The 23,461-nt window shown below is 47.5% G+C and overlaps 1 protein-coding gene, 1 long non-coding RNA gene and 1 pseudogene across 5 annotated transcripts in view; 1 reads left to right on the top strand and 2 right to left on the bottom strand.

Moving 5' to 3' along the window:
• The window catches only part of Kcnab1 (potassium voltage-gated channel subfamily A regulatory beta subunit 1), a 293,246-nt gene that overhangs the window by 267,930 nt on the left and 1,855 nt on the right, over window positions 1–23,461 (top strand). For 2 of the 4 annotated variants that reach the window (XM_078043522.1, XM_078043524.1), the window contains exons 9-13: window positions 1,689–1,774; window positions 2,345–2,465; window positions 4,292–4,386; window positions 11,783–11,903; window positions 15,717–15,805. In XM_078043522.1, coding sequence (XP_077899648.1) covers window positions 1,689–1,774; window positions 2,345–2,465; window positions 4,292–4,386; window positions 11,783–11,903; window positions 15,717–15,805 — 512 coding nt within the window. Of the gene's footprint in view, window positions 1–1,688; window positions 1,775–2,344; window positions 2,466–4,291; window positions 4,387–11,782; window positions 11,904–15,716; window positions 15,818–23,461 lie in introns of all 4 variants that reach the window. The other 2 variants (XM_078043521.1, XM_078043523.1) reach the window with 1 other exon arrangement.
• Window positions 186–7,366, bottom strand: LOC144376292 (uncharacterized). The gene is made up of 2 exons (XR_013436587.1): window positions 7,145–7,366; window positions 186–423 (listed from the first exon to the last, which is right to left on the bottom strand). It is a non-coding gene; the product is annotated as an uncharacterized LOC144376292 (long non-coding RNA).
• On the bottom strand, window positions 12,646–23,352 carry LOC144375590 (dnaJ homolog subfamily A member 1 pseudogene; annotated as a pseudogene).

Here is a 23,461-nt window from a genome sequence, read left to right as displayed (position 1 = left end):
CTGACAACCTCGTATCGACTGGCCTGGTGTCCTGCAGACTCAGTTCTCGCATGTGTGAGCTGAACGAGAGTCTCAGCTGCACTCCACCCTCCCAGCCCTGGTCCAGGCCTTTGGTGACCCCCATGTGGCCAGGACACCTGACAGTGTTCTGGGCTCAGTTTCCTTGATTGCAGAGACAGACAGAAGAGGCTTGGTTCACTTTATTGTCTGTGACTTCTCTGGAGTTTTTCCAACACTTTTGGCTAACCACAGCGTCACCAGCACCCAGAACAGCAGGCTCCTCATAAATCCTGTTGATTGGAGGAACTCCCAGCTCTGAAGGAGGAAGGGGCCCTGGCGCAACGGTAGAGAGGTCTAATCTGGGCAGAGGTTCAAATCAGGGTTTTCAGGCTCCAGAGAAGTTGATCGGTGTTCATTTGTATACTAAAAGAGAAGAAAAACAGTTTCTTTTAACTTTTTTTTTCATATTTGTTCAATAAGGGAAAATAAACTTCATAGTTTGGTTGCTATGTAAAATCTGATATTTGGGAGACTTTCTCCAAGAAAGAAAAATGTTTAGCTTCTAGTTCAAGTTCTACCCCTGATGGACAGACAACAGTGAATGAAAGCATTCCCACCTTCCAAGCAGAGAAACGAGGGCAACTTAAAATAGCTGACAGAAGCCAACCACCAAGAAGCAAAGACCCCTGACCCTGGCCTTCTACTTCCTAATCCTGTCCCCTATCAGTTCAAGCAGGGTTTGCTCCTGAGAAATAAAAATAAGAATAATGGCTTTGAGACAGGGGTTCAGTTCTTCTGAAGGACACTTTAACCTCTGGGTATTCCTGGGAAAAGAAGCCCAAGGCCTGTGACCAACTGAAAATGTCACATGTCCCGATGCCCTGGGAGCTTGGCTGACCTGGCTGTGGACCAAATCCAACCCTGTGTGCTTCCCTCTCCGTTGAACCTGAGTCTCTCGGTGCTCCCTGGTGCTGCATCAAGGCTGGCTGGTGCCCAGAGGATCAGCTCAGCCCCAAGTGCTGATGCATATTTTTGGCTAGAAAATGTGACATCAAGTTGAAACAGCTGATGAGCAAAGAGGCCCTGGGGACATCAGTGACATGGGTGTCTTAGCACAGTGTGCTTAAAGTGGTCAGGAACAGGGCGAGGCCCTGTGAGCTTGGAGTCCCTGAGGTTCCAGCTGTCCATTCAGCATTTAATATGTTTATCTTTCTGCTAAACACATTGTTATTGAGTCATCTCTATTAAACAGCTACTCGGTGTGGGGCCAGTGCTGCAAATCCAACACACAAGGCAGGTCTGCTGTCCTCAAGGACCCGCCGCCTGCAAAGTCAAAACAAGGGCTCTCCCTGGCTTCTCGCACACCAGAGCAGGGTACTCAGGTTTAGGTACAGATTCATCGAGAGTTCTTCTATCAGATCAAGAAGCAGCAAGCAACACCAGTAAAAGAGGAGCTTTTCATACCACTTAGTGTTGTTGCTGCAAACCAAAAATGAAATGTCAGTTTTCCCCAAAATACTGTCACCCTCTAGACCACCAAGGTTGCATGTTGCATAGATTATTATGTTGGCACCAATGCCAGAGTAATTGTATTGATCAAACAAGTAAATTTCCAAGCTTTGGAGATGGGGGGAAATGTAACTTTGAGAAGTAGAGAAACTCACAGGATGCTGTTTGGCCTTCCTTAGAAATTGTCCGAGCCATGACGCATGTGATAAACCAAGGCATGGCGATGTACTGGGGCACCTCCAGGTGGAGCGCCATGGAGATCATGGTAGGTTAATTTCCACTTTTCAATGCCACGGAGCATCTCACTGTTCTCCAGATGCCATGCCTGGAGGTGGGGTCTTTTGCAAACTTCTCACAATCAAATATGGCAGTGGAATTGTAGGATCGATTCCATCTTTAAAGAGATGGCTGAGGGCTCTAACAGGAATCATGTTGTAGCATGCTCTTTCGTTTCAAGAGGGCAAAGTGACAGCTAATGGTATAAGAACAGAGTATTCTAGTTTTCTTATTTAAAAAAGACTATATTAATGACAATCCTGTTTATAACACACTAATTACAGATTACAGTTTTATGTTAATCTAATTTTTATTTCTTTAGGAACCTGCAAAGAGTCAAATTACCTTTTCTTTATAATAGTCCATAATTCACAGTTGGACTGATTTTCCCTGGACCTTACTTGATCCAAATCTTCCCAGAGGGTAGCAGTTCCCCCCTTTCAGCCTTGTTCTTCATGAACTGATGGTCAGAACCTCACCTATAATTTGCCACCCTACTCCTTCCTTGTTTTGACCTCCATGAGGGAAACGTCACCGGCTGCGTCTCCTTTCTCCCTAGGAAGCCTATTCTGTAGCCAGGCAATTCAATATGATCCCACCCGTGTGTGAACAAGCCGAGTACCATCTTTTCCAGAGAGAGAAGGTGGAGGTCCAACTGCCAGAGCTCTACCATAAAATAGGTAATCTTCAAAATTGCGACTACTGAGTGTGTGTAACAATCGGGGAATCAGGGATTCTGAAAAGTCCCGGTCAAATGATTTCCTGAGTGTCCCTAATTAACATAGGGATGGAAAGAACTGCTCATCCCAGAGACTGTGGTAGAATCAAATGTGCCTGTTTCTAGTCCACAGGGGATCCCTGATGAAAGCCATGTGGTGCCGGGTTTCTGTTCTCGCGACTAAAAGGCTCAGGGGTCACTCCAATAAAACTGGGCTTACTGGGCTGCAAAAAATAACCACACAAGAGACACAAATACCTTTTTTCTTTGGGGTCACTGTGACGGCTCCACTGACCTTAAGGGTCTGCAGAAAGAGAGAGCGACAGCACAAAGACCATGGCAAACCCCTTTTATTGAGGAGAAGCTATTCAAATGAGGCAAGGGGTCAGGTTTCAGGGGGCTGAGTCTATCTTCATGATGTCCACTGTCAGCAGGTTGACTGACACCTGGGTAAGTCACACCCAAGGGCACAGTAAGAGAAGGGGACACACACAAGGCACTTCCATGGAAGATTCTATCCTAAACAGGGCAAGGGGTTATATTACAAAGGAACAGGTGAGCATAGCTCCACCCATGGGGCTGTAGCAAGACACACCCATGCACGAGACACCGACTCTCGCATCCAAGAAGGGTGGGGAAAGCTCTGCCACATTTCTGCGACTGAGCGCCTCAGCACCCAGCCGGGAAGTGTGACCCAGTCACGTGTAAGGTTGGTCTCCCACAATGTGGAGTCATAAATTGTGGCTGGCATACAAACTGAACTCCATAGGTGTTCAAAAAACTGCATCCAGGGGCTGGGGATACAGCTCAGTTGGTAGTGTGTTTGCCTTGCATGCACAAGGCCCTGGGTTCAATCCCCAGCACCAGCACCACATACACACACACACACACAAAAAATGCATCCACAATGAGGGGAAGAACTAACAGATAAACTCATCCTTCACAGGGCTTGCTCCAGCCAGGCATGCATCTCAAGAGTGGACAACTGAAAAAAAACAAGTCATTTTAGAAAAATCACTTATGCCTGGCACTGAGTTAGGTGAAGGGAATTTGACGATAATTAATAAGCCAGGCACTACATGTTTGTTTGGAAATAATTTCAGAGTGAGGGAAAAATATGTGTCTAATAAAAAGAAATGTAGACGTTAAAAGAAATACAAACAAGTCACATTCAGGTTTCTAGACCAAAACAGTTTCCAGAGTTCACTTTCCTCCTCAGAAATGGCAGGAAAATTCTGGGTATTAAAAATAAAAGGATAAAAGTTCAACAGCAGTGATAACTGTTGTTATTGCTGTCACCTGCTGTCACCTACTGAGTGTTCACTGCGCATTAGGCGCTGTGTTCCCACACAGTGGCACAGAATAGCCCAGGGAAGCACCAAAATTAGTGCAAATAGAAGTGCCCACACCTCTATCCATGAATTTTGGACATCAAAAGACCATGGCAAAGGGCTGGGGATATAGCTCAGTTGGTACAGTGCTTGCTTCATATGCACAAGTCCCGGGGTTCAATCCCCAGCACCACCAAAAAAAAAAAAAAACAAAAAAAAACAAAGAACATGGCAAAGCCACATTTTTAGGCCTGCTTAGGTGGCTCATTCCCAAGAACTGACAGTGCACATTTGGTTGGTTTATAAAAGCATGAAACAATTTGTTAATCCCTAAATTGTGATGGAAAGATGTATGCCAGCATTAACTGATGCATTCAGCCAGTTTTCCCCCAAAACCCACCACCTCCTCCCTTAACCCCAGTTTGCATGATCAGCTTTCCATGTGCTCCCTCCACAGGGGTTGGCGCCATGACGTGGTCCCCACTTGCCTGCGGAATCATCTCAGGGAAATATGGAAACGGCGTGCCTGAAAGTTCCAGGGCTTCTCTAAAGGTATCTCTCTCACCTCCTGCAAGGGTCTGGGCGTAGGGAAAGGGGTGACGAGAACGGCCCACGTCAGGGAGGGCCTCCCAGCTCAGGCACACCCTGGCCTTGGCCGTCCTGGCCTCTGGCAGCTCCTCCAGAGGCCTCCGCTGCTGCCAGGCTCCAGTCAGCCCTTCAGAATCTGCCTGCACAGAGAGCTGTCCTCTGGGGACCCAGAGAGAGAGCAGCATCCAGCGACCTGGTTGGACTTGTAGGGCTCAAAGCCCTACAGTTACTTATGCTAAAGAAGGCTTTTCATTCCTTGTTTGAAAACTGACAAAATTTTAAATCCTCTTTCCATGTAAGAGGATCTAATTCTCCTTTTCTTGACAAAACAAAATTTAAGCCATGGAGGCTTAAGCCACAAGAGGCAGAGTTGTAGCTGAGTGTGGTTTGAGGTTGGTTCAGGTTTCTGTGCGTTGGGGGCCAGGGTAAGGAGCGAGGGCCTCAGGGGATCCACTATGGCTAAGCCCCTGTCTCCGGGCTCTATGACTGGCACCTGTGCAGATGCAATCTGGCCACTGAAACTTGTGGCTTAACCTCTGTGCTGAGGCATAAGGGTGTTCAAGATCAGGGAACAAGATTGCCTCCACTCACTCATGTCCTGCAGCAGGGCAGTCGGCCACCCCACCCGGCCCACATGCACCTGGAGCAGCAGAGCAGCAGCACTGAGGTCTTCCCACCCCCATCCCCACCCGGGAGAGCTGCTGCAGGCTCTGCGTCTTTCACTTTCCTTTCTGCCTGTGACAGCTGAGCTTTAGTTTGTTTGTCCCCTAAAGTGGCACAGTATAAATACCTCCTAACATGCTGACGTGGCCCTGGTCCCAGTCTGTACTAGCACAATAGAACTGTCAGAGAACAAAGTCTGCTTCTGAAAAGCCAGCAACGTTCTGAACCGAGAGAAGCCAACAGCACCTTGGGGAAGAAGGAAGGGAGCATCGAGAAGTGCGATTTCACGGAGCACCTACTATGTGCAAGGCACAGGCTGTGTTTCCATTCACAGAGGTCTTTACCAATGACACAGAAAGCGGTCACAGGTGGCTCTGAGTCAGTTGCAGCTAAGCCAAATTGAAGTCGCTTGACTCACAGACTTGATAAACTCGCTCATTGAAAATGTCCCAGGGCAAAAAAAATACTGCATTGGATACACCTAACCTACCAAGCAGCACAGCTCACCTCAGCCTACCTTCAAGGTGACAAAATCATCTAACACAAAGGCTCTTTTATAATAAAGCGTGGGATCTCTAATTTACTGAAGAACAGAAAGTTGTATGAGCCCACCATCACGGAGGTGAGACATCCTCAGTCGAACCCTCAAAAGCTGGGGACCGAGCAGGTTTTCTTTCTCAGGCTTTCTGAAAAGTTCAAAGCACTTCTGTGTATGCTGGGCACTTGCTCTCAGGTTCATGGTGTATGAGGGTAGACCTTTTCCAGATACAGAAATGAGAGCACAGAGACATCAGTATCCACCCAAGACATAAACCATACCCATGAAGCTGATGCGGGAACCCTAGTCTCTGAACCAGATTTCTATAAAAGAAGTAGCTACTCTGTATTCTGATTGCCTAGCATCTATCACGGCTTGAGAAAAAGCTTGCAAACAGTTGGAAAAGCTTCCATACATCCACAAAAGAAAACAGAAAACAAAACCAAACAAACAAAAAAAATGGACATACAAAATGTTTGAAGGTGACAAAGCCCAAAAGTAACTTGGGAAAGATTCCCATTGTTGGTCTTTTATAGTCCACTTGGTATCCACTGGGATGCCGTGGACAGTAAACATTCACAGCTGTCAGAGAGTGAAAGGCAGCCGGTCCCTAAGGCCTCAAGGCTCTGAATTATCAACCACTTTGGAAAGCCACTCCGAGTAGAGCTACCAAAGCAAAAAGTAAAAATTAGTAACGAAGAAGCAAACATCAAGGGTAGCCTTAGGAATGAGTTGGGATGCTCACAGTAGGAAAACAGAAAGAGGAAACTGGGCACACAGATAAAATAAGCTGGCAACTCTCACGTCCCCTAAAACAGAACAGGTATAAGTGGTTCAAATCTCACGTTGGCTCTCGTCACACCCATGAAATAAGATGGTAATGCTTTGTGCCTGTCATAAGCACTTAACTACAGCTGAAGGACAAATCAACTCCACACAAGGAGTACCCACATGGCTTTTAGAGGTTTCTGGGCAGCGGCACTGGCCCTTCACCCTGCAGTGACCTCTGAACCACATGGACAGCTCTGGCTGCCTGGCTGAGTGGCACACACTACTGCTTTGGTCCATTAGACAGTTCCACGTGGAAGTCGCCTGGGCACAGTCGTGCCTAATGGACTCTGTCCTCACCACAGAGCCAGTCAGGAGCCAGGGCATTATCTCAGAGGCGTCCTTTCCTGCCTCGCCTGTCCAACAGGGCTCGAGTCCCGCAGCCCACACCTGACTCTCCCTGCCCAGTTTGGGCGAATTCTCTTCACCTCTTACCAGGTTTCCATCCAAACACGCTGTACTCTCTGCACTTTCTGCCTTCTCTCCATCCTCCTCTGAAACCCTCCTCTTCCCTAAAACCATAGCTACCAGCCGTCACTGGGACCTTGCCCTTGTCACCATACACACTGCCTAGTATCTCCAGCTGCCAGTGACAGAATTCAAGGCAAACAAGCCAAATCCACAGGGAGCTCTGTTGGTTCAGAGAGACACCTTGGGAAGGCTGGAGCAGGGCTGGCCCCGTGGAGACTCTACCTGTGGACTTGAACATGACTCTCCAGCTCCGCCGTGTCTCTGACCACGGGATCATCTTCTTCTACTACACATAGATCTTGTCCGTGAAGCCTGGAGCATGAGAACTGATGACTGCAGATTTAACCCTTAAGGGCATGGGACCAAGAGATAAGAAGTCTTTACCAACTGCACACCAGACAGGACTAGCCAGGGTTAGGTCACATGCCAACCTGTGAGGCCAACAACAGGGGCCAGGAGGGCAAAGGGCTGTGATCAGCTCAGGTCGTACACATTTTGCTGGGGTACTTTCCGGAAGGTGACAGTTTCAACATGGCCTGTAATAGAATCATCAAGCTGGAGGGGCTAACCACAAAACACTTCTCCAGTTACGGGATGATGATCTGCGGATACTTCCAGAAGGAAACTGAAGAACTCATACAGAACCTGGCACATCACAGAGCCAGGAGCTCAGTAAATGTCAGACAAATGCAGTGAATCAAAATGGAAGGTCCACAAAGTAGGATCCAGAGACCAGATGTGCGGTCAAGGTAGAAATTTTAAATAGAAATGAACAGTGTAATGAAATTTATGGGCAGCTCTTCCCTGATGCTAGCCAAATGCTTTTTAGGAAAAGAAAGAAAGAAATTGAAAATATATACCCATCTGTCAAAGGAGAACAGGGAACGACAACCCAGGTGCATGGAGGTGGGGTGAAAGGTCCTTGGGACAGGTGGTCGCATGGGGAGACCTAGTGTGTTGCACACTCAGAAGGAGTTTTTAACTCTGACGTTCTATCTGGAGATCTCAACCTCAACAGCAAAGACTCTGTTGCTTTGGGTCAAAGACTTGGATGCTTAGAACTGGCCGATCATCTTGGATACCGAATCATCCAGACAAGGTCTGGACACAGCTCTGCATCTCCTGCCGAGCCCCCATCAGGATGAACCAGGGCCATGAGGGGTCTTGGGGAGGGCGTCACAGGCTCTTCGCATCTCAGCAGCGTTACCTATGAAAGGGGCACACAGGGGTGGTGACCCTGGTGCTGGGGAGGGCAAAGACACAGCTTTGGGAAGTTCAGAGCCATGTGACCTGTACTAGCCCATTAGCTAACGTGTGGATAAGGCTCGTCTCATTGGTTCTTTGACAAATATTTATTGAGCATCCACCTGGCCCACCCCTGTGCTTCGTGCTGAAGATACAGGGGTGGAGGGGCAGTCTTGACCACAAGCCGCGCAGCTCAGGAAATTGCTAGAGAGTCAGACTCAGGAAGGAGCTATGAACACAATCATGGTGGAGTCCCCAGGCCTGTGGCAAAGTTGCCCGCCCTGGGGAGCAGCGTCTGGCTCCGTCTGCAAGGCTGACCAGGGCAGCTCACCCTGTGCAGTCTGGCTTCTCCAGTTTCACTGCCACGCTGGCCAAGCCCCTGCGCTGGGCAGCTCGAGGTCAGGACTGAAGCCGCAGATGAAGAAGCCCTCCCGGCCTTTGCTCCTTCAGTTTAGGAAAGCCAGCCTGCAAGGGGACAAGTGTCCAAACAGGGCTGGAGGAGACTTCATCTCAATCCCCCGGTTAATGCCCACAACAGCAAGCTGGGCTGACTCTCCTCATAGCCACAGCCCCACCAGCCTTCCCTCAGAAAAGCGGTCCACTCCCATGTTTAGTCAACATTTCAATTAAGCCTCATCTCCTTCTGCCAACATTTTCTTACTTAGAGCAGTTAAAGCTGATGTTTTGTTTTTGTTTTGTACCAGGGATGGAACCCTGGAGTGCTTAACCACTAAGCCACATCTCCAGCCTTTTTTATTATTTATTTATTTCATTTTGAGACAGGGTCTTGTTATGTTGCTTAGGACCTCACTAAGTTGCCAAGGCTGGCCCCAAACTTAAAATTCTCCTGCCTCAGCCTCCTGAGTCACTGGGATTACAGGCTGTCACCATGCCTGGCTGAAAGCTGTTTATTTCCAAAATACTTTTGCTTGTTTTGATGTGAAGAAAGCAGTATAAACACTGTGCACCTACTATTTTAAAATCCTAACTGCCTTTTAGATTCCCCTGAGGGGGATTCATGGGACTGAGGGTGAAAGAGATGTATTCAATAAATAAGCTTGATGTTTATTACTTTCAGAAGTCTGTCTCTCAGGATGGTGTGTGTGCATAATATACAAAATTCATATCTATGCATTCACCCACACATAACTTGGAACCCCATCCTAAGAAAAAGACTCCATTGTATATAGGATTTCAAAAATGGAGTTCAGGCAGGGCACAGTGGCACATGCCTATTATCCCAGGAGCTTGGGAGGCTGAGGCAAGAGGATCTTAAGTTCAAAGCCAGCCTCAGCAACTTAGCAAGGCCCTAAGCAATTCAGCAGACAATCTGTCTCTAAATAAAATATAAACAAGGGCTGGGGATGAGGCTCAGTGGTTAAGTGCCCCTGGGTTCAAGCCCGGATACCAAAAATAAATAAATAAATAAATAAAAATAATGGAGTTCAGGCGTTGGGGATGTGGCTGAATGGTAGAGTGCTTGCCTGGCATGTGTGAGGACCTGGGTTCGGCACCACACACAAAAAAAGGAGCTTGATAAGATTGATGAATAAATCAACCAATTTTTTATGTGCACAGCATATATAGAAACCTCAGGAACTCTTCTGGTTGTAATAAAAAGCTATTGTTCAAAAGCATTGTCTATTAATTTGCAAATCTTTTTTTTTTAAAGAGAGAGTGAGAGAGGAGAGAGAGTGAGAGAGAAAGAGAGAATTTTTAATATTTATTTTTTAGTTCTCAGCGGACACAACATCTTTGTTGGTATGTGGTGCTGAGGATCGAACCTGGGCCGCACGCATGCCAGGCGAGCACGCTACCGCTTGAGCCACATCCCCAGCCCTGCAAATCTTTTTTGGATTGAAAAAAAAAAAAACAGACATTTTAATTTTGAAGAAGGACACGTTTTGAAAAACATGCTAGACTTTTTTTCATTGACATATGAATAACATCAAGGAGAAACTTTTCATATTTATAAAGCAAACACTGAATTTTAAATATTTTTAACATTTTTTTAATTAATATTTTTATTTATCTATGACAGTGGAATGTATTGAAATTCTTATCACACATACAGGGCACAGTTTTTCACATCTCTGATGTATATAAATAGGTTGTTTTCTATTTGGACGACATTGCGAGCCGCTGGTCCCAGGAAGGCATTCTGAGGCCTCAGTGAGCACTGATGTCCTTCCCACGGGCAGCGAGTCATCCAGGGCTCTCTGATGTGGCAGTGCCCTGGTCCAGGAGGACCAGCGGTTGATCGCGGGCTCATTGTCCACCGCTGTCCACCCACCACTGGCACCCGCTGTCATGGCTGGAAAGAAGCTCCAGGCCACCTTCCTCTGGAAGAAGCCAGGAAAACTCTTGGCCGTTTCCCCAAGCAAATTCTCAAGCCAGGAGCCAGACCATAAGCCTTTGAGATCCAGGAGGCGACGACACTGGGGCGGCTTGCCCTTCTTTCTGCGTCTGCAAAATTATTCCAAAAAATCACAACAAAACAAGGCGGTTTCCCTTTGCTTCAGAAATACTCTTAGAATAATGAAAAGAATACTTAAAACAAAAGGCCGCAGCCCTCTGGGGGGACGGGGTGCTGTGGCCCACCACCACCACCACCACGGCTCTCTGCTGCCTCTGCAGAAGTGGCAGTCTGTGCTGGGAGTGATGTCACAGACATGCCACAGAGAAAGAAGGGCCACACTGCCGCAGCGTGATGGCTCTCTCTTATGTTCACGAAAACAGGCTAACATTCTTCCTCATGTTCTTTTGCTTTGGGTGTTGCTGCTTAGAGCTAGCTTTGTGTGGAAGGAACTCTTATTCCCTCCTTCACAGTGAGAACAGAGCCTTCTAGAAAGTAGGGCATTGAGAAGCTCTCAAAGACTTTTTATGTTTAGGAAATGAGGCTCCCTGCGCAGTCTACAGATCAGGGTCAGGCTCTTCCCACCGGTTTGAAATGTCAAATGCCTTTACTCTTTACGTTTTCGTAGTTCACACGATAGGCGACACACATTTGGGGAAGTCTTTACCCAGTTCAGAATTTTTAAATGTGCTTGACGTCCGTCGGGTACACTACATCTGCTTCTAGGAGCCGAGGAAGTCAGTCTTTTTAAACAAGGAGGTGGAGGTTAGGAGTGGACCCCAGGCAGGAGAGGAGATGAGAATGTAAGGCGGTTTGTTTGTTTAAGCAGAAAACTTGGCACTGCGCCTTCTCCATCAGGGAAACAGCATAGACCTGGGTAAAATGTCAATTCCATTTTTTTTTTTTTTTTTGCGACATTCTAAAACTGGGCTATCTCACTAAGCCTTTCTTCTCCTGGGCAGACAAGGGTCCACCTGCCTACATCTCTGTGTCCATATTTTTAGAGCTTTGTGCCCTCTGATCAACGTGCATGGTGAACATGAGTGGAAGTTGATCTTCTGAACCAGGGAACAGGATCAAGGTCATGGGAACCTCTATCTCTTTGCATAGAAACGTAAGCGTCTTCTCACTGCAAAGCACAGGGGTCAAGACGACCCGGGATTCACTGAGGGTCTTGTAGTTGGTTGAATTATGACCCTCGAGGTCACGTCCCCACCAGACGCTATCGCTGAAATGTTTCCCGCTGTGCTTCTCCCCAGTGCTACCAGTGGCTGAAGGAAAGGATCGTCAGTGAGGAAGGCAGGAAGCAGCAGAACAAGCTGAAGGACCTCTCTCCCATCGCCGAGCGCCTGGGGTGCACACTGCCTCAGCTTGCAGTCGGTGAGGAGATTGCTGGGGGTGTCTGGGGGGTCTCCCTGTTTTCTACTGCTAACCCACAGCCCTTTTTCGCAGAAATGTCTCCTATAGGGGCAGACAGATTCAGAGGCGTAAATTCCTGCTAAATACAACATAAAGTGAGTCCTCCAGGTTCCCTAGAACTTTCTATATGTAAAACTACTTTTCTCACCTCTTTCCCCCGCCCCTTAGAACGCAGTTCAGATGAGAGGAGGTCAGTGGGAACACAGGCGTCCTCACCAGAGTCAGAGGTGAACTGTGGAGTGACACCCACTTCCCACTGGTCGGGTTTCCTCCCCTGCTGAGGCAGAGCCAGGGTTGGTGTGAGAAACAGCTGCTACAGAGGCCCAGGGCTCCCTAACCCAGAGAGGTGGCTTTGTACATGGAGTGCATCAAAGTTCAGGGTCACCGGTCACAACTAAAAGCCACATAGGATGGCACTGTCCAAAAGCAAGATAATACAAACCACATACTCCAATTTCCAAGTTGCTAGTGACCCATAGTTAAAAAATAAAACAGAGCTGGGCATGGTGGTGCACACCTGTAATCCCAGAAGCACGGGAGGCTAAGGCAGGAGGATGGCAAGTTTAAGGCCAGCCTCAGCAACTTAGCAAAGCCCTAAGCTACTTAGTGAGACCTTGTCTCAAAATTAAAAATATAAAAAGGTTGGGATGTGGCTCAGTGGTACAACAATCCCTGGTATCAAAAAAAAAAAATGAAAAAGGAAACAGGTGAAATTTATTTTAATAATGGATTTTATTTACTACAATATACAGTACATGTTATTTCAGCTTGTAATACATTTCTTTAAATGACTGAGATATTTTACACCTCCAGCACATTCCAGTTCAGGCTCCACACATCTCAAGCACTCAACAGTCCCACATGGTTAATGGCTACACTTTGGGCAGAAAGGCGTGTTGGCTCTCAGTTCTGGCTGCAGGTATTTGCCAGGCAGCACAACAAGCACTTAGTATGCACTGTCTCATCTCCTCAGTCATTAAAACAATCCTGTGAGGTGCACTCCGGTAGCCCTAGCTCACAGACATAGACCGAGGACTTGCTAGAATTCACATGGTAACTGAGAAAGGGAAAAAATGCATGCCACTCCCCAAAAAAATATCCTATGGATGAAGGAATGGCAGGAATTGGGACAAATAGGTACAGTGACCCAAAGCCCGTGATAAGGTCTACACAAGTAAAATAATCCAATAGAACATTTGCTAGTGCCTTGACTCTTCTGAGGTTAGAAGTCAGAGAAATGTTAGTTGCAGTTAACAGCAACAGAAAAACAGAAATGGGAGGTGGTTTTAGAGAGAGGAAATATCATATGCCTAAATATGACTTGCTTAATCCCATCTTAAAAAAAAAAAATAAAAGAAGAGCCAGGGAGATAGCACAGTGATACGGCACTTGCCTAGCATACAGGAGGCCCTGGGTTCAATCCCCATTACTATATAAAAAAATAGTTTTGAAAATCAAAGAATAGGGGCTGGGGATATAGCTCAGTTGGTAGAGTGCCTTCCTCGCATGCACAAGGCCCTGGGTTCGATCGATCCCCAGCACCATAAAAAATAAGTAAATATAAAGAATATATTAGCTACATCTCTACAGCTTTAACAAGCAAAGTAAAACATATCAGTCACTTGACCAAGTCAAGTTACTCAACCTGATAAAATGGTTTCAATACATTTCTTACAAACTTGCTGAGTTGCAGGAAATTGTATATGTAAAGCAACGAGTAGGCAGCTGCTCAGTAAGTGGTGAGGAAGATGTACTAGACACGCTGGACTTGATGTTCTCCCCGCTCCTAGCCTGGCGTGTGGCCAGAGTAAATGCAGAGAGAAATGCATTTTGCAATCAGTGTGTTCTTGAAGGCAATATGAACTGAGCAGTTGTCTCTGCACTCATGGATTTGATCACCCACGCGCATGGTGTTAGGTACAAGAGTCAGCTAGAGGTGACCTAAATCACCTGGGACGTGCGTGCAGATGCTTGCCATTTTGTTCAAAGGACTTGAATGTCCTGGGATTTTTGTGTTCTGAAGGGGAGTGCCCGGAACCAATTTCGCAAGAACACCAAAGACCAACTGCTTTAAATTTAGTTCTGAAAGAGATGGAAAAACACCGTCTTCCTGGAGGAAATCTTCACAAAATTCAGACTTTCACTGGTTGTTAGACATACAGGAAAGATCCTCTGCACAAGTCTGACTTAAATTAAAACATGCTTTTTCCCCTTTTCCTCCCTCTATGCCCCCAGATGTCTTTCTTGCCTGTCATTTTTTTCTTCTTTCTTTATAAACAAGTAGTTTTGTTTTTAACCACAGAACTTTCAGAACCAAAAGGGAAGTGATATTCAGCCATAAATCCTTTGATCTGCATGGACGGTGTGGGAGGGGAGCTCTTCCGGCAAGAAGTAAACTACTAGATCCCCAGGTCACACCTGCACCCAGGCCAACACCCATCCTGGGTGCAGTAAGCAAGCACCCTGAATGTGCCTGCTGTTAAGTGTGGTGCAGGATGCTAGTCCCCAGAATCACCTGAAGGTGGCGCCATGGGGCTAGCCAGCCCTGCCCCGTGAGTTGGCTGCCCTGCAGCCTGCAGAGGAACCAGCTGCTGTTGACATCAGGTAGTTCTGAGCAATGATTTGCCCAGGGCCCCAAAAGACTCAGAGAACCACTAGGGCCAAGGAGAGTTACAAGTGCAAACAGGAAATAATGAAGCCAAAAAAGGGGGGCAGGGCAGATCACTTGGATTGCTACCTTCACAGAGCACTCTCTTGACTGCGTGGAAAAGACAGTGATTGTCATAAAAGACCCGGGCATGGTGACTCTTACGAGTATCAGTCGGCAGACAGCAGGGCCTGGAGCAAACAGGGCAGAAGAAGTGCCAGGGTGTGCACCAACGATCCGTGCCTGTTTATTCAACAAACACTTAATAAGTGCTATTATATGCCAGGTGCTGAGCAGGATGCTGGGCATCCAACTGCCAATTAGCCCATCTCACAGCCTGGTGGGCAAGTCAAGAAAACGAACAGATGGTTTGAATACAGTGTCAAAGTACTGGGAAGGGAATGGGCAGCCAGGGAAGTGAAGAGCAGGACACCCAACCCCACTTGCAATTCAGGTAGGACTTGGGGAGGAAGGCAATTCTCCTGGGGAATCTCAAAGGGTGCCCAGGCAGTGAAGCAGAGGCCGCAGACCCCACATTGCAGGCAATGGATTAAAAAGCATTTGATGTTCACTTTAAATATGTAACTTTTTTGGCTTGTAAATTCTACCTCAATAAAGTTGGTTGTTTTTTTTTTAAGAAAACCATAATAGTCCCCAGAGCAGAAAGAGAAAAATTAAAAGTGGGGCTTTAAGGGTTTAAGGGTAATTTGATAATCAACACAGGAGTGTCAGAGAAGGTTGGTAGGTAAGTGGAAATGAAGGGACCAGACCCCAGGGTCTAGGAGGACCGCAGGCAACAGAGGAGGAAAGCAAGACCACGCACCAAATGTTAAGGCAGGAGAAGAATGTGCTTTAAGGGTGGGCAGTGGGATAGACACCCCAGTACTGGGGCCAAACCACAGGTAGAAGGCAGAAGAGCCCTAGTCCCACAGGCAGGTGCACAGATTCCATCCACCTTCTCTGCAGCAGGAGTGCTGTTCAGTGTTCAGCCCCAGAGCACTGTGTATCCTCCACAGAAAAAGTTAGTTTTAGCTGCCACCAGTTTGGCTATAGTTGATGTTCGCAGGCTCATCAGTGATGGTGAGCTCTGTGACACCCTGACCCACATCCTCTTCATCTCTTCCCAGCGTGGTGCCTGAGGAACGAGGGCGTGAGCTCCGTGCTTCTGGGATCATCCACTCCCGAGCAGCTCATCGAAAACCTCGGTGCCATTCAGGCAAGTCCTGCAGTGAGTCCTGCCTCTCCCACCTGTCCTGGGGGTGGGCACAAAGGCATAAGAAGCAATAAACAAGTCCTGGGTTCGCAGACCCAGAGTGGTCCTCTGCTGATCAACAGGCAAAATTCCCAGAGCTTGCTTCTCATCAGGGCCTATCTCTGAGGGACTCGTGTCCCGGGTGCACCTGGCAACTGACCTCAGGCCCTAACATGAAGCCTGCCTAATGACAAGCTTGCAATGTGACAGGCATGGGACACGGCACACACCACTTATTCACTTGCTCCTTCCACAAATATTTATTGCCAACCAACTGTGTGCCAAGCCCGCCTTTCTGATCTCCAAGCTCCCTGCATTTCTTCCTCCTCATCCTACATTCAGGACAATGGAATTGCTGTAACTGCTTCGAGGCCCCTGGGGACACAGACTTGTGTCTTCCTTTCCAGGTGGTTGTTGTGTTTTTTGTTTGTTTGTTTTCTTTTTTGGTTTGTAATCAACATATTAAGGAGACATTCATATGTTTTAAGAATTGCTTAAATTCTGATATCCAGATTTAAGAATGATGGCTTTTCAACATGCAATTAAAGGCATTCCACACATGTGCCAGACACCAACACCACATACAGTTACCTTGGAGCACAAGGTAACTGTATGGGTTAAAGTAAGCCTGTGACATACCTAAGGAACACCTTCCTATATGCGACATGCACACTACCTCTCCATGTACAGGTCTCTTCTCTTTTATGTCTGTGATTCAGCTCTGGAATTCACTATGAGGGCTTACCATGGTCCAAAGAGAAGGGAAAATAATGTAACCAGGACTAGTCACCATAGTTTTCTATATATATGTGTGTGTATATATACATTTTTTTTTAAAAAATGGCACAACAGAAGGGAATTCAATTCTACAAGTGTGAGTCTTAAGAAGCAGCATATCATCACAAACCCTTCTTCAGAAAGGTACCCTTTCTTCACCAAAACCACAAGCTAAATCATACATTATGCTACCTTCAAGTAACAGCTGAGGCAACACATTGCAGAGACATCACATGAGTCCTGCTTAATTCAAATAACTAGACAGAGCAACACTCCTCTACAAAATAAGCTTTTTCTGACTGCCAGTTAAATACCATTTTAATTTCATAGCTTCACAATGAAGGGTCGTACTCTGAAATCAAGACATAGCTGGCATTTCAATCTGAGTCTGTCCACATACACAGCTGAAATCAATTACAAGTTATGCCTAGCAGATGCTATGGCAATTGTGGTTTTTTTGTTTTTGCTTTTTTTTTTAAGTAGTTTTTACAGGTATTAAACCACTTCTTGCACACTGAAGTCATCATACATACAGGGTGAAGTCAGAGCTTTTGTATTTGCATTTATTCTTCATTTAACTTTTAAGGCACTACTATAGAATATTAAACAAAACAAAAACAATTAAAACAAAACAATAGCAAGCTGGGCATGGTGGAGCACACCTGTAATCCCAGCAGCTCTGGAGGTTGAGACAGGAGGATCACAAGTTCAAAGCCGGCCTCAGCAACTTAGCAAGGCACTAAGCAACTCAGTGAGACCCTATCTCTAAATAAAATACAAAATAGAGCTGGGGATGTGGCTCAGTGGTCAAGTGCCCCTGAGTTCAATCCCTGGTACCAAAACCAAACCAAACAGCAATAGCAAGCAGTGCATCTTAGGACCAGAGCCCTTCACTCACATGCACTACTGCACTACTGGCACCATCAAGAGGTTCGAGCTGAACACCCTCTCTGGGATGAGTGCATCGTCCCCTGTGCTCCAGTACAATGGCACCGTCTTTTCTGATTGGGATCAAAGTCGACCAGTCCTTTCTGATCCATTTCATGAGTCTCCTCCTTTCTCTCAGGTAGTTTTTCCAGCAGAGAGAGATTTTCAGAAGAGAGAAAGACATTTTCAGGAAAAGGTTGCTTTACACTGGATGATGAGGCGACCCTTTCCAAACACTCTGACACCCTGGCCTACCCTCATCTAGCACACTTTATATCCCCATGTTCGACTATCTGACCTGGATGAGGGGTGAGGACTGGAGTTTGGATATTGGCTTTTGGAAGCCACAGGATGTTTTAACCAGCTGTGTGTCTGACACACAAAAAGGTCTCCTCCTCATGGAGTGAAAACAGCAGGTCCTTCTGGTCTACCACAAGGAGACCATCTCCCTGCTCCATCCTGGCTCTTGGTCCCTTCTCTATGGAATGTTCTCTTCTGTCCATCATTCATGCCTCTGTCAATAGGAACTTCTAGAAGCTTCCTTCTGTGGCAGCTTTTACATCTGTCTTTGGGACTGACCCGTTCCCCTGGCCCTGGCACCCCATGCACAGCCTGACTCTGCCGATCTTCCAGTCCTATATCTCACAGCTCCTACTTGCACTGCAGTACCTGGGACGTTGGAAGAGCACTCAGCACTCCTTTCTTACCCCCTTGGCCTTTACATTTGTCACAAACTGCAATCTCTGGAAGAGCCACTTTCCTTGTTGCACCGTTACATGAATCTAACGCTACTGAGAGCTGGTGTGTGATGTTTTGGCCTCTCTTTCCTGCACTCCTCCTCCTCCTCCCCCAAAAACCTGTCAAAGGTGTCCACGGGGCAGCCAAAACCACCACCACCCTACCTTCCTACATGGCCAGGCCTCCTTTGTCATTTAATTCCCTTTTCTGTACACCAGTGAGAACTTCATAGGCTCCATAAATCTGTCTAAGCTTGTCTCCTTCATTTGGATTCTTACCAGGTGGTACTTTGAGGCCAGTTTCCTGGTAAGCCCTTTTCAGTTCTTGACGGGGGTGTTAGGCTTGACCCTACATCACACTAAGTGCTTTCACTCTCCATCTTCGAAGCAGGTGAGGGGACCAGGCCCATGTGGGGGAGCAGGAAGGAGCATGTAACCGCGAGGTTCACGTCTTTCCCACTTCTCCACTGACCAACTGGCTGGTCTCCTGCACACCACACATCCCTTGGCTATCGGTGAAGAAATACCTGTCAAATGAATGAATATTTCCATGTTCTAAAAGAAATTGGCTCAAGATTCTAGTTTGGACTTCCAGGATCACATCTCCCTAGAAGCAAATTCAGGAGGACCATCTCCTTCCCTAGGCCTACCCCCAAGGAGCCAAAGGGTGCCCTGCAGTCCAGGCATTGCACCAGCCTGTAGAGGCACAGGAGGGGGGCGGTGGGACACGGATGTTCCAGGCCTCCTATCTAGTGATAAAGTGGGGTTGGTCAGTTATGACCACTCCCTTCCCCACAGGCCAGCTCTCAGTCCTGTCCTGCCCCACTGCTGAAGGCCCTAGGAATGAGTTGCCTCTACCACTGCCATGGCCACTACCTGCTAGCAGGCCAGGGCCAGGCTTCTGTTTCCCTCTTGCTCAGTCTCCCGGCTTCATCCCACCCCACTGCTCCTGAACAAGCATACAGCCCTGTTACCTCTCCTACAGAGAAACAGGTGGAGCTAGAGACAAACGATCAGTACTTAGAAACCCTTTATAAATAGCCCAGAGCCTGGCGCAGTGGTGCATGCCTGTGATTCCAGCAGCTCAGGAGGCTGAGGCAGGAGGGTTTCAGGTTCAAAGCCAGCCTCAGCAACTTGGCAAGGTCCTAAGCAACTTAGTGAGACCCTGTCCCTAATAAAAGTATATAAAGGGCTGGGGGCGTGGCTTAATGGTTAAGTGTCCCAGGGTTAAGTGTCCCTGGGGGTCAATCCCTGGTACTAAAAAAAAGCAGGCCAGAATATGCCAGGGGATCAATGCTATAGGCTGCCTGCCCGTCTCATATAGCAAGGTAATCACCTCCATCTCTCTGCTTCCGAGATTCCTTCTGAGGGCTAGGGCTGTAGCTCAGTGATAGAGTGCCTGCTTCACACGTGTGAGGCACTGGGTTCAATCCTCAGCACCACATAAAACTAAATAGATAAAGATATTGCATTCATCTACAACTAAAACAATATTAAAAAAAAAAAAAAAAGAACCCTTCTGAGAGCTCAACCCCACACTTCCTCCTGGATTCTGTGGGGTCCCTGCAGGATATGCTCCCTCTTTTTTTTTTAAATGAATCTCCACTTTTTTTTTTTTAGCTCTTTTATTTTGTTTGTTTGTTTAAGTTGTAGGTGGACATAATATCTTTATTTTATTTATTTTTTTTATGTGGTGCTGGGGATCGAACCCAGTGCCTCACGCAAGCTAGGCAAGTGTCCTACCACTGAGCCACAACACTGGCCCCCAGTAAGCTCCCTCTTTTTAGCCACCTACCTTCTCTCATTTTCAGCCACGCACTGGGCAGAGCTAAAGCCACACAATGATGAGGGGATGGGGAATGCTTTGTACACAAAAGAACAAAAATTCAACTCCATGATTTCAATTCCATTCATAATTATGGAGCACCAGCTCTGCCCAGCAAGCGGGAGCCTGAGCGTTAAGGCATCTATCCCTTCACGCAGAATGTCTCTGAGGGGCTTACTATGTGCCAGGCATGAACAATACCAAAGGACACAGGAAACACGTAACCCACTCTCCAAGGGGTTCATGTTCCAACAGGAGACAGAAAAATACTCATACAAAATTGCTTCAATTGTGAAAAAGATACTAAGTAAATAAATAGAATGTTGCAATGGCCTAATGGAAAAGTGGTGGACCTACTTTAAATAATGTCCTTGCAAAAGGCCCCTCTGGGATATGTTCACCTTTATCACACACTTGTGAAAGCACATGAGAGCCCAGGAGTGTCCTCCAGGCCTGGGCAGAGCAGAGCAAAGGCCTGCGCTGGAGGGAAGTGGCTTCCCCAGCCACGGTTGGCCTCAGGCTGGTGTGGCTAATTCAGTAACCCCAAAGAGGATGGGGGACCACTGAAGAGGAGAGGCAGGCGGTCCAGCTCCTGTGGGACCACAGGGTCAGAGTCTATCCTAGGTAGAGGGCCTTTGGAGTGTTCTAAAAGGGATATGCTTCCATCTGAACGTGAGCACCATGCGGAAGCAGAACAAAGACGGGGCAAGAGGGAGGGGAGAGGGGATGATCCCCCAGGTTTAAGAAAGAAAAACAATATGGAGGAAGGAATTAGGCTCCCTGTCATGCTAACAGAGGGTGACATGCCATCCCAGAACTTGGGCTGAGCTTTGAAGGCTGCAGGACCGTGCCAGGCAGCAGGGGAGGGGGCACATTCCCAGCTATTCTTCTTCCCAAAGTGCTTCCTCTCAGCACAGCTCTGCCCAGTAGCAGGACAGGGCTGCTGTGCTCAAAGGCTTGCCAACCGACCCTTCCTACCCACCACCCGGCCCCCTGCACTGCATGTGCCGGAGAAGCAGGACTGGCTACAGGGTGGAAAGCATGGCATGCCAGCCGCTGCCAGCTGTAGGGAGAGACAATCTCCAGTAGGCTGGGAAGGCGAGCTGCTCCAAACGTTGGAATAGGCCTAGGTGTGCCAAAGTGGAGGGGAGAAATAAACAGCGCCTTGGCAGATGGGAGAAGGGAGACAGCACAGCTTCCTGCCTAGGTCCCCGGCCTCCCCACTCTCACCTGAGGTAGACAGAATTGCACCCCCGGGGCCTGGGCAGCCAGGCCCCCACATCCAGGCCTCATGGCCCTACCACACCCACACCCTCCCTGGGGCCTTCTCCAGCCTCTAGGAAGCACTTTGCTTCCCAGACAGCGGTGAGTCCTCTTTCTCCACAGTGACCACCACCTTTGCCCAGCAAAAGCCTATCCACCCAAGGTCCACATTCAGGCCCCTGGGCCTGGGAGGCCTGCCCTGGTCCCCGGCCACAGCAGTGACAGCCCCACCTCCCTCACTCCAGTTAACACCAGGGCAGACTGCCAGCCTGAATACCTGTCAAACCAAATAGCAGTTTGAGATGCTGCAAACTGTTTGCTGGCACAAAAAAAAAAAAAAAAAAAAAAAAACCTGGTGATCTCATATAAAATTCTTAAAGTATAGCTCCTCTTCAAAATTTTAGTCTTATAAAACTATAAATATATATTTTTGTGTCTTACCCACATACTTTTATGGTTCTTTTTTAACATTTAAAATTTATTTTTCTATCTGAAATGAACCTTGGTATAACAAATGAAGAGTTATTTCTTCCTCATGGGGCTAGCCCACAGCCATTTTAGACACAAAACTTCCCAAAAATCCAATTTCTTTTTTTTTTTTTGTTAAAGAGAGAGAGAGAGAGAGAGAGAGAGAGAGAGAGAGAGAGAGAGAGAGAGAGAGAGAATTTTTTTAATATTTATTTCTTAGTTTTCGGCGGACATAACATCTTTCTTTGTATGTGGTGCTGAGGATCGAACCTGGGCCGCACGCATGCTAGGCAAGCGCGCTACCGCTTGAGCCACAGCCCCAAAAATCCAATTTCTAAGTTTCAGTCCATTGGAATCTCACTTCTAAAATCACACACTGGAGTGTTAAGAGCCTCGGAGGCTCCAGGGCTGCTGGGAAACCGGACTCCCTTGCTTCGGACAGGAAAACGTTAACCAGAAGCAACAGTTTCAGTCTCAGCCAAACCCTAAGGCCTCTGAGGACAGGCGAGTGGAGACAAGGTCACCTTGGCCAGCAGGATGCATAAAGGAAGGCTGAGGTCAAACCTCAGCCCGGCTGGCACAGTGGCCTTTCCACCACGTCTCCACGAAGGGTCAGACCATCCCAGCAGGGGTCAGTCTGTGTTCCTTGTCCTGGGGTTGTGAGTGTCCTCGGCCCATTTCTCATGGTAAACGCTGGCCCTGCGAAAGCTTGGCTCTCCCCGGGGTTCAGTGCGCCACCGTGTGAATAGCCATGCGTCCTCCACTCCAGTCTGGCAAAGGTCCCAAGCTGCCCATGAGTCACTTCCTACCTCAACACACCCTGCCTAACTTCTTATTCCCTGAATTCTCCTTTGGTGCCAGTCTCATCCGTCTGTACCAAACTCCTTCCAGCCAGTTTCGAACCCACACCATCCTGAGCCTCTAAGATCACTCCCCTGCCACTGTCTTATCGTCCCCCGTTGGTCTCCTCTAACTTACTCCTCAAACTACCTCCAGTGTCTGACCAGGTCCCTCCCAAACCAGAAGCCCCAAGAGAGGTTATGCTGCCCTGGGGGTAAAATCCCTACTCCTTAGAATGGTGCTCTGACCCACTTCCCACTCCTGTTTCTACCTTCCCACCCACCACCACCGGCTTTCCATCTCTCCACTCCACTTTGCCATGCTCTTCCATCCTCCTAGGATGCCCGTCAGCCCTGGCATGCTTCACCAGGGCTCCAAACACCAGATGGAGGAGCCCTTCCTATCTCTAGGCAGTGCTGTCCACCACAGGAGCCTCCAGCCATGGTGGCTATTGAGTTTAAGAAAGGTGAGGTGATGAATCCAAATGCAAATCTGCTCTAAGTGTAAAATGTTCCCAGGATCTGAAGGGCAGAGAACCCCCCAAAACAAGGTATCTTATTTTTCTACATGATTTCATGTTGAAATAATACTACTGTGGTACAAATGAGTAAAAAATGTATTAATTTCAACTTTATCTTTTTTACTTTAAGGCAGCCACTAGAAAATGTACCCATGCTCACGTTATTACTGGACAGAGCTGCCCTCTATTCCCATGAGCCTTCACTCTCAGTCAATAAACGGGACCCGATCTTAAGGAGCTTAGTGCAACAGAGGGTTGGTTAT

The sequence above is a fragment of the Ictidomys tridecemlineatus genome, chromosome 3 (genome assembly GCF_052094955.1).
Source record: "Ictidomys tridecemlineatus isolate mIctTri1 chromosome 3, mIctTri1.hap1, whole genome shotgun sequence".
Lineage (NCBI taxonomy): Eukaryota > Metazoa > Chordata > Mammalia > Rodentia > Sciuridae > Ictidomys > Ictidomys tridecemlineatus.
The sequence above is the reverse complement of the archived record's forward strand: the minus strand, read 5'-3'. Positions and strand labels throughout refer to the sequence as shown.